The sequence below is a fragment of the Elephantulus edwardii genome, unplaced genomic scaffold, assembly GCF_000299155.1.
Source record: "Elephantulus edwardii isolate Elephantulus edwardi_28Jun2011 unplaced genomic scaffold, EleEdw1.0 scaffold00119, whole genome shotgun sequence".
Lineage (NCBI taxonomy): Eukaryota > Metazoa > Chordata > Mammalia > Macroscelidea > Macroscelididae > Elephantulus > Elephantulus edwardii.
Genome location: NW_006399869.1, coordinates 10,938,091 through 10,952,445, shown reverse-complemented (window position 1 = coordinate 10,952,445; position 14,355 = coordinate 10,938,091). Strand labels below are relative to the sequence as shown.

Below are 14,355 nucleotides of genomic sequence, written 5' to 3'. Positions count from 1 at the left end.
TGTAGCTACCTTTCAGCTATAGTTGCTGTACTGAGTATCTGGAATCCACAAAAGCCTCAAATATTTACTATTCATTTCTTTACATACTGTTTGCCCACTTATTTTCTACAAGTTAGGCAACTCATAAATGGGTGTGTACTATTAAGTATAAAACCGTAACAAACCAGCACAAATCAACTAGAGAGACAGCAAAGAATTAAGAGAATTTAAAAAAATTTTTGGTGGCCTTTACAACCTCAACATTAGTCTCCTGAGAGGAATATTCACATTATATATGGCGGCTGTTATTTATGTGTGGGCCTATGTTATACTTGACTCGATGGCACTTAACAACAGACTACTGGCTCTCATAAGTTTCGCTCAAATATCAGTTAGGCAGCTTTCATTTAGCAAGATTATGTGTTTTTAGGAGTTAAGTATAAAATGGACATTATCATCATCATCATCTCTGAAAATCAGCTTCACAATGCATTTTATAACACTGTTTTATTATGAGTGAGGCCATCAGTATTTGTAAACTGTAAACAATAGGAAATGGAAACATAAATGGAAACACATTGGGGATAATACACAAACACTCTTAAATCTTACTGCCTTTATGCAAAAACTAAACAAAATTGAATTACTCATTAAGCAAACATTTTTGCATAAGCTGCCTTCTCTTTATCTTTCTGTGCCTTTATCTTCTGTTTGACTTTCAGCAATTCCGCCTGGATAGCTGCAAAATAAATGTTATTTATCAGAATATTTTAAAATATTACGGTGGAGTTTACTTTTATAATTCATATTTTCCTCTAATAAAGTAATGCTAAAGTAATGCAACCCCATTTACAGAAAACTCAAAACGGCAATCATTTTCAGAAACACAAATATGAATTTTAGAAGACTATCAAGTGACATAAATGAACTATATACAAACATCTGCCTTAACTTCTTCTCACAATGGGGGTGGTATCTTTTTTTCTTCTTTTTTGGGTATCTTTTTTTTTTAAACTTTATTGGTGAAAGACCAAAGATCGTTTTATCTTTTCTTTATAGTATCATTACTACTAAAAACCAAGTTTTTGAGGGGTTTTTTTTTTGTCACTGCTATCTAAAGCTTTTCCTTAGAAAAGCTTCCATTGGCTAGAACACTTAAAGATTAACGTTAAAGGTTAACAATGCTGCACATTCCTTATTACGGCCACTTTCAACACTAGGAACCATATTCCAAACAAATCTTTCAGTGCTGAATTTTCAAATCCTATTCACAGTAATTAAGAACAAGGTCTCAAATAATATGCTGGAACAAATTACTGTTAAGAAAATTAGAGAATACATTCTAGAGGGAGATTTCAACAGAAGTTCTTTTGGAGTAGGGACTTTTTTTTTTTTTTATCAATACAATTTCTCAAATTTATTTTTTTTTCTCTTAAAGAAGTACTTCTAATCTCTGTCAAAAGGAAGGTGAGGAAAGGTCCTTCTTCCCTTGTAAACACTGAAATACAGATCTGGGGAACCCTGCTCTATGACCTGTTTAATAGTGGCAAACGATTTGTAAGGATAAATTCTTAAAAGACAAAATTAATTTTTACCACAATAACAGCCAACTTACCTTTATCTTCTGGAGCTATCTCCTGAGCTTTCTTAAGATCAGCCTTTCATGAAAGAAACATTTTTTTTAATTAGGTGTATGATTTATAAAGATATTATTTTTAAAAAATAAACATTGAAAACATAATTTTACCAGTGCTTGATCGTATTCTTTTAATCCTTGCCATCCTTGAGCTCTGCGGTATAATGCTTTGGTATTTGATGGATCTATTTCAAGAGCCTATAAAAAAAATTATAAAGTATGTATATGTTGGTATTAGGTCTATGTGTAATTCTGTTCTCAATATATTTCCTGTTTCTCAAAATCCACTCTTCACTGTTCCATGACAATGAACTGGATCTGCAAATTTATTTTCTTTGCATTGGCATGTTAAATTTTATCAGTAGAGGCCCCTTAACAGAAACAGAAAAGATATTTCTCTTGATTTCCAATGTGCTTCTCTCAGAAGGCGCCTGCAATAAGCTTAGCCAACCAGCTACAGCAGCTCCCTGTGACAACTTCCCTCTGTGCCATAAGAGCTTTCCAACAAATCTTACCGGTTGGGCAACTCAAAGAACTCTGCTGTCCATAGTCACAGCCATGCTCTTTCCAGTGGGGTCTAAAACTCATTACAGGGAGATGAGAGCCTTTTAATTCTGACCATTTATCTCAATCCTATCAATAGTGTCTATTTCATTTTTGTATTGCATATTCATAATATCTGCTATTCATTCTGTCATTTTGCATTTTCTAGTTAATCCCTCATTAAAATCTTCTGTATTCTGTATTGTTAAAGCTTCCCACATTCAAATTACTGTATAATTTGTCTCCTGATTAAGCAAAAATATTTTTAAGAGAAAATAATTTTGGATGTATTTGTACTCATTTATTTTCAAATCTAGGGGAGGGGTGACACTTGTTTTGTCAGGAGTACAAATGATTTTTTACACTTTCTCCCTAAAATGGTTTTTGTTTTTCCTGAGATCTAAAGTAAATTTCACCTCCACATATGCTTCTTAAGGGAGTTTTAACAGCACACTGTATTACGTGTTGATCCTACTAACCAAAAAGTTGGCTGATCAAATCAACCAGCCACTCCCAGGGAGCAAGATACAAGTCTTCACCCACGAAGATTTACAATCTTAGTAACCTCACGAGAAGTTGCCATGAGTCACAATCCACATGATAGTGAGTTTGGGGTTTTTATAAATTCTCTACTAACATATGTTCTTAAAGAGTTCTGATGTCCATAGCATATTGTGCCACACATCTCTAGTGACTGGAATTCATCCAGCAACAGTCTCTCCCTTTATGATTTACAGCCTGGAAAACCAAAGGAGGCAGAATCAACTTGATGACAGTGAGTGGAAGGGGTTTTGTCCATGTTATCAAATTAGAATCCCTACTCGTCTTGGTTTGACCATCTATTTGTATAGCTTATGTACAAATTAACCAAAGATCACTAAGTAGTCTTAGTTTGAAGACTTTTAAATGGAGTATAGATCAGAGGAAAGGTTCATACCTGCTCTGTGAGGAAGGCAATGCCTCTACCTTTCTATCATTCAGTTAGTATTCCTGTGCATCTCCCATAAAGTAACTTTTTGATGTTTTCCAATTAAATTCACTCATTTTCTATATACAAATCCTAATGATACTAAATTAAAACTCATTCCCTCCACTGCTAAACTTAAAGTCTCCTTGAAAACACAGTTGTGCTTTTAACTTATGATAGCTATTATTTACTGAGGCTTCAAAAATGACAAGTACTAGATACAAGTTACATAATACTATTTGTTAATGGCACTGTTTTGCAAATGCAAGTGAGAAAAGCATCATTATATTTTGAGTTCTGTAGTTAATATGTAAGAATGGTAACATGAAAAACCAATCTGCTCTGTAAACTTTCAAACTACAATAAAAAAAATAAGTAAAAACCCTGTATGATTCCACAATCCATGATCACCTTTATCACTCTTATCTTTCAATGTTTAGCACTTAGTCATGTGCCGTCGAGTCACTTGCGACTCATAGCGACCCGATCGATGTACAAGAGCCCCAAACCCTGGTCTATCCTGTGCCAACTTCACCGTCTCTGACACTCATTCCCACCACCCCAATCACAGAATTGATCCATCTCATCGAGGGTCTTCCTCTCCTGTGCCGTCCCTCCATTTTCCCAAACATGATGTCCCTCTCCTTGCAACATGCCCAAAGTATGTCAGACGAAGCTTCAGAATCCTTGACTCCAAGGAACAGTCCGGTTTCACGTTCTCCAGGACAAACCTGTTTGTTCTCCTATCTGTCCATGGTATATTCAACACTCTTCTCCAGCACTACAGCTCAAAGGCATCAATTCTTCTATCATTCATATTCACTGTTCAGTTCTCTGATGCATAGCATGTAATTGCGAAGACTATATAGCCTGCATCAGGCACACCTTAGTCTCCAGGCTAACATCGTTGCACTTTAGTACTCTTGAGTGAGTACTCACAGCTGACTTTCCCAGTGCAATTCGTCTCTTGATTTCCTGACTGCTGGTACCAAGAGTGTTGACTGTGGCGCCAACTTAATGAATATGTATGCTAAATGAACAAATGCATTAACAAGTCTAGGAGAAAATTATCTTCACAGCCATGTAATGTTGCAAACAAATTAAATAAACTGTAAGAAAGAACTAAATATCTGAATTATTTAGAAATACTGTGATTAGAGATACTATGATTTATCTAGTCTTAAGGAGCTCTGGTGGCTTAGTATATGGAGTTGCACTGCCTACCCAAAGGCACAGGGTTTGAATCCACCAGCTGCTCTGTGAAAGATGGGCAATCTCTTCCCATCCTACTTATTGCCTCTGAAAACCTGCTGAAAGGTTAGCTATGGGTCAGCTGCAGTTCCACAATACATAACCACCACCACCTTATTAGGTCCTCTATCAATATAAAAATTGCTTTTCATACTGCTTTTGTCTTAACTCTTCCAAAAAGTTTAACAGCAAACAGACTTACCTCCAAGCAGCTGTCAACTGCTCCCTGCCAGTTTGACATCTTCAGTTTACAAGCACCAATATTCAGTACACAGCTTAAAGCCACAGTTTGTAGCTTAGATCCATCTGCTTTCTCTAGAACAGCCTTTGAACTTTCCACATACCTATATAAAGCATTTGTGGAAATAATATGCCATGCAATCTAAGCAACATTTTTTCCCTAACATTTTTTAAACTAGGTCAAAAAGTGTTCTGTAATTTTTGACATGAAATTTATTAAATGCCAATCTTAATATATTTAACAATCACAATCTTTTTTATTAGACACATGCTTTTAAGGAATTTTCTTTTATTCATAGTGTTTATTAAAAGAAAACCAGATAATACTTGTATTAAAATCATTACCACAGTATTGAGAATACTAAATTATTCTTATTATAAAAAACATGCTAACTATTGATAAACTAGTATTATAAATATAGCCTTTTAATATCATTTCAATTTTAAGGAAGTATAATACAGAAACAACAAGCTCTGGTGGCCTAGTAGCAAGAAGGTGCATTGCAATCTCTAAAGCAAGCAGTTCAAGTCTACCAGCTGCTCCCTTGGAGAAGGGTGGGCAATCTCCTCCATGTGATCAACTGCCTCTGGAAACCCGCCAGAGGGTCAACTATGGGTTGGTTCTGACTCGATGATACGCAACAACATGCTTAATATGTAAGAGTTTCAATACCCAAAATTTCCATCTGAATTTACAAAAACATCAATAGCAAAGTAAAATATTAATGGTGGTAAAATATATGTGGTTATTCATGTTATTAAATCTTTCAACTTTTCTAAATTCTATATTTTTCCCCCTAAACTAAGTAGTTGGGAGCAATGAAAGAAATCAAGTATTTCCATACACATAGCTTTTTAAAAAATATAATTGAATGTAGTTTTATTTAAAAATTTCTAGAAGTAATGACTTAAAAATATTTCATTACCCAAAAAGCAAAACAAAACAAAACAAAATCTTTTATTACCTTAAAACTTTAGCGTATTTCTTTATGGCCATCTCCCAGTTCTGGGATTTAAAAAAAGTATTCCCAATGTTTTTTAAATCTTCTGTTATCAATAAAATTTTATCCACCTGTATAAAGGGAAGTATAGAAACGTATGTTGGATATTTGTAGATAATATGGTTTATCATTAGAAAAGAATTACACATTTTTAATACTTTAATTACAGCTTTATTAGTCTCAGAATACTCACATCTTTTAAATCAATATCTGCATCCTCAGGAAAATCTGGATGACTATCACCAGAGCCATCTTTTGGGAATATTCCCCAGTCATCCCCTTCTTTTAGTTCTCCACATTCTGCAATAACGCACAACTGTAAAAATAATCCTAAATTATAGAAGTGTACTACTACATTAATAATAACACTGATTTTACAAAGCTTTTTAGCTGCAAGTCCAAGTCACTTACAAAATAAGATGTAAGATTTACTGATCTACTGATTTCCTCCTATTATTGTAATGCCTTTTATAAACATTCCAAATGATATAACCTCATTTATCAAGTATTTTACTGTTACTCCAAAGCTCCAGAGACAACAGAATGAATTGAAAGCTTCACTTGTTTTCAGTTTAATAATGTTCCCCAGGTACTCAGGGATGGCCTACCTCTGCAGATAACTGAAATCCCTAATCCCACTGACAGCCCTGTCCATTAAACTGGGTGAAATTATGGCCATTTTGATTCAGATATTTAGAACTTAATGATTCTTAAGTGTAGTCTCAACTCTTCAACAAGTTATTCAAGATTATAAAACAAGACAAAAGAAGTTAAATAATAGATCAAGAGTTAGCCTCAAATGGCCAGGACGCAGAAAAGAGGGTCCTTACTCTCTTTACTACTATACATACTGACAGCAAAGTATTGCACTTACAGGAAGATCAGTCTATGATCACAAAGACTGTTGTTATGTGCCATTGAGTCACCTGTGACCCACAGGGACCTGTGTACAACAGCTCTAAAGCCTGCCCTGTCCTCAGCCAGTCTTACTGATTAATGGTGTGTTCAAGACTCTTCTCCAGCACCACAACTCAAAGGAATTAAGTCATCCTTAATCTTAAATCATTCTCCAGCTCTCTGATGCAAGTAATTGCAAAGACCAAGGCTTAGATTAGGCACACCTTAGTCTCTAGACTGACACTGTTGCTTTTCAGTACTCGGGAGAAGTCCCTGACAGCACATTTTCCCAACACAATTTGTCTTCATTTCTTGAGTGATGGTGCCAAGAGTGCTGACTGTGTGACCAAACAAGCTATAACTGTTAACAACCTCAATCTCTTATCCATCTGTCATGGTTCAATTGGCCAAGTGGTGAGAATTTTTGTCTTCTTGATGTTGAGCTTCAATCCATATTGAAGACTACAGTCCTCAAACTACTGCAGCAAGCGCTTCACGTTCTCCTCAGTTTCAGCAAGGTTGTGTAATCTGCATAACACAAGTTGTTAAGTCTTCCTACAATGCTGATGCCACATTCCTCATAAAGCCCAGCCTCCTGAATGATCTGTTTGGCATACAGACTGAAAAGGTATGGAGGCAGGATGCAACCCTGATGTACTCCATTTTGGACCATGCAATGTTTTTCTGCTCTGTTCTGAGGACTCCTTCCTGGTCTAAGTATAGGTTTCACATAAGCCCAATCAAGTGTTCTGGGATTCCCATTTTCCTCAAGGTTAGCCACAAAGATTACAGTTGGAATAAAAATTAAAATCTCATTTAAAAGCTGCCTTAATTTTTCCCACTGTACAAAAACCTTTTCAAAGAAAAAGCAGCACATAAAAGTTTTAAAATTAGCAATCAACATATTTTCTAACAACTAATAATCACCTAATCATTCCACATACATTTTCTTAAGCTATTAATCAGTGCATTTAACTTACTTTTTTTTTTTATACTTACTTTGGCAGGTTTTTCACCATTCACATCTACATTTTCCAACATCCTTGCCACACCCATTCCTTTAATTACTTGGCCAAATACCACATGCTTCCCATCCAAATGAGGAGTTGGAACTGTTGTGATAAAGAACTGAGAACCATTTGTATTGCGTCCTGCATTAGCCATGCTCAATAAACCCTCCTGATCATGCTGCAAGGACAAAAATCATTAAAAGAAAACCAAGTTAGAGAAACTGGGCTGAACTAATCTACTAACCACTCACATAATATGCAGGGTAGACTATAATACCAGTAAGAGCCAAAAATATAAGGTAGTTTTACTTGGTACATATTGCAAACTAATACACAAATCCTAGGAAATGGAAATCTTTTTTTAAACTTTAAGCAAAGCTTATAAAACCAAATAAATAGGAACAGTAGTCAAAAGAGGAGGTGTTATCTCAAAAGTTCTAGATAGAGGTCGGTTAAGGAGTAATATATTTTGCCCTTTATCTGATTTATTTTTTCTGACAAGATCTAAACCCTCTTCCACATTTATGGTCTTCATAACGATTTGCCTTTAATAAGAACAAACAGGATAACATGCTCAATATATTCAGTCAAATATTTTCCCAATTTCAAAAAGCCTCCAAATGTTCTAAATGTAATCCTCCATGAATCACTCTTTCAAAATCCTACCTTGGAATCAACCGGTTCAAAGGTGTGAAATTTAGCTTCTCCATCTTTTCTTTTTATCTTGTTTCTGAAACTCACTCCTTGCTAGCACCTATGTTCATGCTAAGTCTCAGTAAATAAAATACTTTCTGTCCCACCAATTTCGATAATTCACCAGGTTTTTGGAAGAATTAAGTGCTCTTCTTTTAGAGATCTTGTTTCCCTAAAAATGTTTATTACATAATCTTAATTTTCACTATTAGTTAGCGTCAATGCTTGAAATAACGGCAAAGGAAAGAACTTCAGTGACTGCAACATGGTATGGGCAGGGCAGAGACTGTTAGGATGGTAGAGGACTGAGCAAAATTTACATCTGTTAAAAATGTCACTACAATCAGTCTACTGGTGTTTATCCCCACAATGTTAACTATTCACTTTATTTCCTCAGTTTCCCATGGCCTTTGTCTTTTCATTCACACCCCTCCTTCAATCTTTAGCCATACTTTAATTCTTATCATGCAATCTAAAGCCAAACTATCCATTGCCTAACCTAATCTTAGTCATTTTGTAAAGCTGTTGTGACAGTTTAAGCACTGATTCTTCTTAATAATTTGGACAGTACTATTTTTTTACCCTGTGGTATATATAGACTGTCAATTTATAATTTATTACATAATATTCCTATGGCACATGTAAGAATGGTTAATCAATTTAGCATCACTATGTTATTCTCCAGTTGTTCCTGGCATTTTAATCTTATCTCCACAGTAAGATTAGAAATTCCTTGTTATCAAGACCTTTCATTTGTTTGGAGGAGAAAAAAAGGGGAAAACAAAACAAACACACAACTTTTTGGTGCTTTTGAGTAATGAGTATAATAGCAGCTCTGGTGGTCTTATGGATAGTTATGCAGACTATTCATATCCACCAGCTGCTCCAAGGAAGAAATCTGGGAAATCTCCTACAGGATCTGCAGCCTCCAAAAACCTGCTGGAGGGTCGGCTATGAGTCGATTTACTCAGCAGCAGTGCTGAGCTGGTGACATTTTCTTTTCTAATTACGCTGTTCATATTCCTCAATTCCAAAGATAACACTTTATTTTTATACTTACATGTCCACTTTTATAACTTGACTGATGCAATATACCCCGATTACATCTTGGGACAATGCAGAAAAGGCACAGGCACCACTAAAATCCTTTAGGAGCTCGGACATTAAGCGTATCTGCTAGTTTGCAAATCCCCTTACATCCTGGATATTAGCGTTGGTTTTGTTGCTCTTCAAATTCAAGGATAAAGATGCACAGTTACCATCCTTACCATAATGAGAACATTTTTTCCCGGAAACTATTTTTCAAAATGGTGGCTGTACAAGCAGTCCCCAGGTTACAAAGATCTGTTCCCATGTCTTTAAGAACCAGTGCATACAGTTCTTATGTTAGTGCAAGAAAAGGTTTTGGTGACTGAAAAGTTGCCTGTGCAGCAAGTGAAGGTGACTGAGAAAGAATCTGTTGCAAACAGAGGTTGGATCAATTGTTTATAGTGAGGACAAATTTATTTTACACGAAACCGGGATCTGAACAAGAGATGAAAAGACAGTAGGTGCCCTATACTCCAAGATCGCAGTCATTTGCTCCTTGTTAGTGCTGCTAAACATCCAATCTCACACTTAAAAGCTTCAGAAAAAGATTTTCCATGCTTCTAAGTCTCCCATTCCAGGGCTCTGACCTATAATTTTACTCATTCTATTTACTGTCATCAATCACATAAACAGTAACATTTTGAGTCTGTTTCTGTTCTTTGTTGGCCATGACAGAACTAATTTGAAGTCTGCATTGAGTAAATAGGAACTCTACATAAGTAAGACATTAGTAACCTAGGGCTGCCATACTTAAAAATACTTAACTAAAATAACACATTGAAATAACTTGCAGTACTTATATCAAAATAAAATCCTTACTGGAAAAAAATTTTCCATATGAAAGATGCATATTTGCAAATACACATACATCTTGAACAGAAGAATGTAAGGGCACACGAAAAATTTATTTCTTGATCCAAGCATCCCAGACATAGCAATCTTCTGATCAGCAATAAGCATGTGCCTTTATCTGCTTTACCTTATAATGGAAATTTTCATCTTCAAATTTTTCACCATAAATACTTTCTCCACCTGTCCCATTCTGATTTGAGAAGTCTCCACCCTGAATCATGAATTTCTTAATAACTACAAAAAGAGAAAATGACTATTAGAGACCAAGAAAAGGATAACTTCTGCAATGTCAATGATAAAAATATAATAAAACCTACCTCTTAAAACACTACTTAATACCACTGTTTCTTTCCTCAAATTACAAAAGTTTAGTTCAAATGGTACTCTCCCTATAAAACTGTCACTAAACTCCAGGAGTTATACCTTCTTATTTCCCCCATAATGTCACAATTCTAAGTCTAGGGTAAAATGTTATCTACTGGAAGGAAATCTTCATTCAGCAAAAATTACTGAAAAACTAGTACATGCAAGCATGAAAAACAAGTCACTGCATTTAGAGTTTAGTATTTGTTGATAGAGACAAATCATAATAATGTATGCTACAAAACAGACTTAAAGGATTTTAGTAGTCATACAAAGGCATTTAGACTTAGGCTGGTGCATCAGATCAAATTCTGGGTGATACTGAGAAGAATGTGAATCCCAGAACACTTCATTATGCCCATACAATGAGCACATACATAGATCAAGAAGTAGTTATTCAAACAAAGATATTGTATGCCTTAAATTCAGGAAGGTGTGGACCAAAGTTAATCATTAAGTATGATGAACAAATGATTTAGGAAGCTGTACAAATTAAAGACAAATGTGGCAGCAGAACTGGCAGAAGACTCATCAACAACCTGTGTTGTGTAGATGACAACAACCTGTGTTGTGTAGATGACAACAAACTGCGTTGTGCAGATGACCTTGGCTGAAAGGGAAAAGGACCTGAAGCACTTACTAAAGAACATAAAACATCTAGTTTTCAGTGTGGATACACTTCAGCATCAAGAAAGCAAAGATCTTCAACACTAGCCCAATAGGCAACACCATATTAAGCAGAAAAAAAGACATGTTGTAAAGTATTTCATTTTACTAAGATCCACAATCAACATCCAAGGGGCAGCAGTCAAGAAATCAAACATATTGAATTGGGCAAATGTGCTGTCAAGGTTCTTTGACTTGTTAAAGAACAAGAATGTCAGTTTAAAGACTTAAGGTGCACCTGACTTAAGCCACAGTATTTTAAACTGTTCCATGTATTTGTGAATGTTGAGCAATGAGTCAGGAAGACCAAAAAAGAACTGATACCATTTAATTGTGGTGAAGGCAAAAGAGTACTGAATATGTGATGGACTGTCAAAAGAATATAAACAAATCTGTCTTGGAAGACATACATCCATGTCTGTAGAGGTGAGGATTGTGGACTTTCTCCCACATACTTCAGCATGTTATCAGAAGGGGCTATCATGTTTGCAAAGTTAGAGGATCGGATAGGAAAGACTAGAGGAACAGGTTTCTTTTCCTCTCTACCTCTCATGAAGAGGCACACACTTTCCTTAGCAGTTAAAATGCAGCAATGTGTGCATGGTGTTTTGCCCTGGGAAACTCACTAGAAACTCCAGCCCAACATTTTATTACAATGTAATCTCACAGGAACTCTGCCTACCACACACCTAACTCTAGGCTCCCAGCTCCCAGGAGGAAAAAAAAGTTGCTGCTTGGTAAATATATATCGTCTAACCAAATAATCTACTATTTTTATAATTCTGGAAATTAGTCCAATGCAAAATTCCCAGGCACCAACCAAGGGCCAGTCTTACAAGGTTTTTTATTTCTAAAGATAATAGCCTCAGGTCTGCTATGTTAGTATTTCCTTAAATTTACCAAGGCATTTTCATATCTTATTAAACATAAAAGTAAATAAAATTAATTTAGATGGCATTTTAAAAATCTATGCTAATTCATCCTTCAACTATATATTTAAAAAATAAGATGAGTGGTAGAAGAGTCAATTTATTTAAAGATAAGCCTTTTATTCTTCCACAATACTTGAAAAGGTAGCTTTAATTCATTATTTCTACATCTCACAGCCCAAGCTTTATGAAATTAAGCTTTATTTCCTCAGATGTAAATCTGCTAAGACACTGCTTCTTGGAAAACAATATGTTTTTAACCATCATTTCTACTTGGTGTTGTCTAACCTCCAGTAAATAGGATTTGATCGTGTATTTGAAAAACACTAAGAGTCAAAAAAATTTACATACTTCGATGGAAAGGGCATCCTTTGAAATGGAGAGGTTTTCCAGTTGTGGGTCCAACACCCTTCTCTCCAGTACATAACGCACGAAAATTTTCTGCAGTTTTAGGTACGATATCTGCAAACAATTCTAAGACAATTCGGCCAACTGAAAGAAAAGAAAATGAAATCTTGTCAGCATTCCAAGCAAGCAACCAAATAAATAAATAAATGATAAAAGAACAACTGGTAAAATTATGGTGACTCTAATACTCATTGACAATCAAGTTTCCTTTCGGTTATTTTCCTAATATCCAAATTTAAAGTGGAATCTATCCAAGCATTTAGAATAGCAGATTAGCATTATGTGCAGCTAACTATGAAGTACAAAGCTTTGAATGTACTAAGAATTTCCAGTCGTAAAGTAACTAACAGACATAAATACCCTTTAAGTGATAAGGATGACCACGTTTCATTTAGAACTGTAGTTTTTGCACTCTGTGGGACCTGCCTATGGCAAAAACTGGAACGAAGTTCCCCTTCTAAATAACAACCAATGCCAATAAAAGTAAAACAAAACAAAAAAAATTTAAATAAAATAAAATCTAGCAGTAATTTAAAAACTAGGGGCTCTGGGGGCTTAGTGGTTAGGAGCTACACTGCCAACAAAAAGATAAGTGGTTCAAATTCACCAGCTGCTCTGTGGGAGAAACATGGGACGTAATCTCTTGTGATTTCCAACCTTTAAAAACCCTCTAGAGAGGGTCTGCTATGAGTTAGTCCTGGCTTAAGAGTCCATAATAACAATTTCAAGAATTAATAATTAAGAATTAAGTCTTTTTTCGTGTCTATGTACCCATCCAGTCATCTATAGAGGCCTTAAATTTTTTAGTGCCCAGTATGTGCTTGCATTCAACGTCTGGCTAGTAATATTAACATTTTTCCGAAAAAAAGAGCACTTCAGTTTCAAAGCAACATACACCCTAACTGAAAGCTCTTAGCAACTTGGAGCTTTTGTAACCTAGGCAACTAACTACATTGCTACAGAGTTCACCTCTTCTATGCCAAAATATCCCCTATACTACTAAACCTGTAAATTAAGAATAGATATCGAAAAAAGAATTGATGTTTCCATTTACAAATAACAGACGCTTTTAAGTTTCCAAATACCGTAAATGCGGATTCACACTGCGTGGTAAAAAACGCGTGGTATACCTGGGGCCCACCACTGTGTGTCTGCGTATTTCTGGGGCTTTCCCAACTGGCCCATTGCAGACAAAAATTAGAAGTCAATTCAACAGTTCAAGGGAAGGAGGTTCAATCAAATTAGGCCAGACTGACGACCGCCACAATCTCTGATAAAGAAATTTCCAGAAACTTCTCCAAGAAAATTGATAAAATTGGGACTCTGCTCTCTGAATCTTCAAACTTGTTCCAGTGGCCCGCTCTGAGCAATCACACCCTTTACGCCAAAAAGCAACCCCCAGCCTGAGCTGCACACACTTCCAGCAACGCCAAGGGTCCCTTTAATCCGACAGACCCTTCATCCTAGGTGCCCTGCCGCGGCCCTCCGCTCACCTCGCTCCCCTCCGATGTCCACATCAAAGAAGACTCGGGGATTGCTAGGGTTGGAAGGCTTCGCTTGAGGAGACGGGTGCGACATCTTGGCTTCCAAAAACGCGATACGCGGGGAAAGACTCAAGCCACCTCGTGGCCTAAGCTGCAGAGTGCCTCAGCACGAAAGCAAAGACCAACTCCCCCCAGCCACTTCCGCCGCAGCTACGGAAGCTACCCTCCCCGACTTCCGCCGTCGCTGCCCCGTCTCCGCCCCCGGCGCGTGCACGTGCTACAGCTGACTTTTTTCTTGCGAGAGCTTGTTTGTCCCGGTTTCTTCCTTCACTTCTCTCGTTCTTTAT

At 36.3% G+C, this 14,355-nt stretch overlaps 1 protein-coding gene across 1 annotated transcript; it reads right to left on the bottom strand.

Annotated features, from left to right (window-relative positions):
* Positions 1–629: 629 nt before the first annotated feature.
* On the bottom strand, positions 630–14,102 carry PPID (peptidylprolyl isomerase D). The gene is made up of 10 exons (XM_006892779.1): positions 14,018–14,102; positions 12,468–12,608; positions 10,286–10,392; positions 7,514–7,702; positions 5,811–5,933; positions 5,582–5,688; positions 4,579–4,720; positions 1,727–1,813; positions 1,595–1,637; positions 630–718 (listed from the first exon to the last, which is right to left on the bottom strand). The coding sequence occupies exons 1-10, from the start codon at positions 14,100–14,102 to the stop codon at positions 630–632; spliced, it is 1,113 nt and encodes a 370-aa protein (XP_006892841.1).
* Between the last annotated feature and the right edge of the window lie 253 nt (positions 14,103–14,355).

Bases quoted from the DNA above. Each gene is read 5' to 3' on its own strand.
- PPID (XM_006892779.1), bottom strand. From the start codon at position 14,102: ATGTCGCACCCGTCTCCTCAAGCGAAGCCTTCCAACCCTAGCAATCCC. The intron at 12,609-14,017 runs GTGAGCGGAGGG...CTTTTCTTTCAG, and splicing joins GGACATCGGAGGGGAGCGAG to TTGGCCGAATTGTCTTAGAA. The intron at 1,638-1,726 runs GTAAAATTATGT...CTTTCATGAAAG, and splicing joins AAGAATACGATCAAGCACTG to GCTGATCTTAAGAAAGCTCA.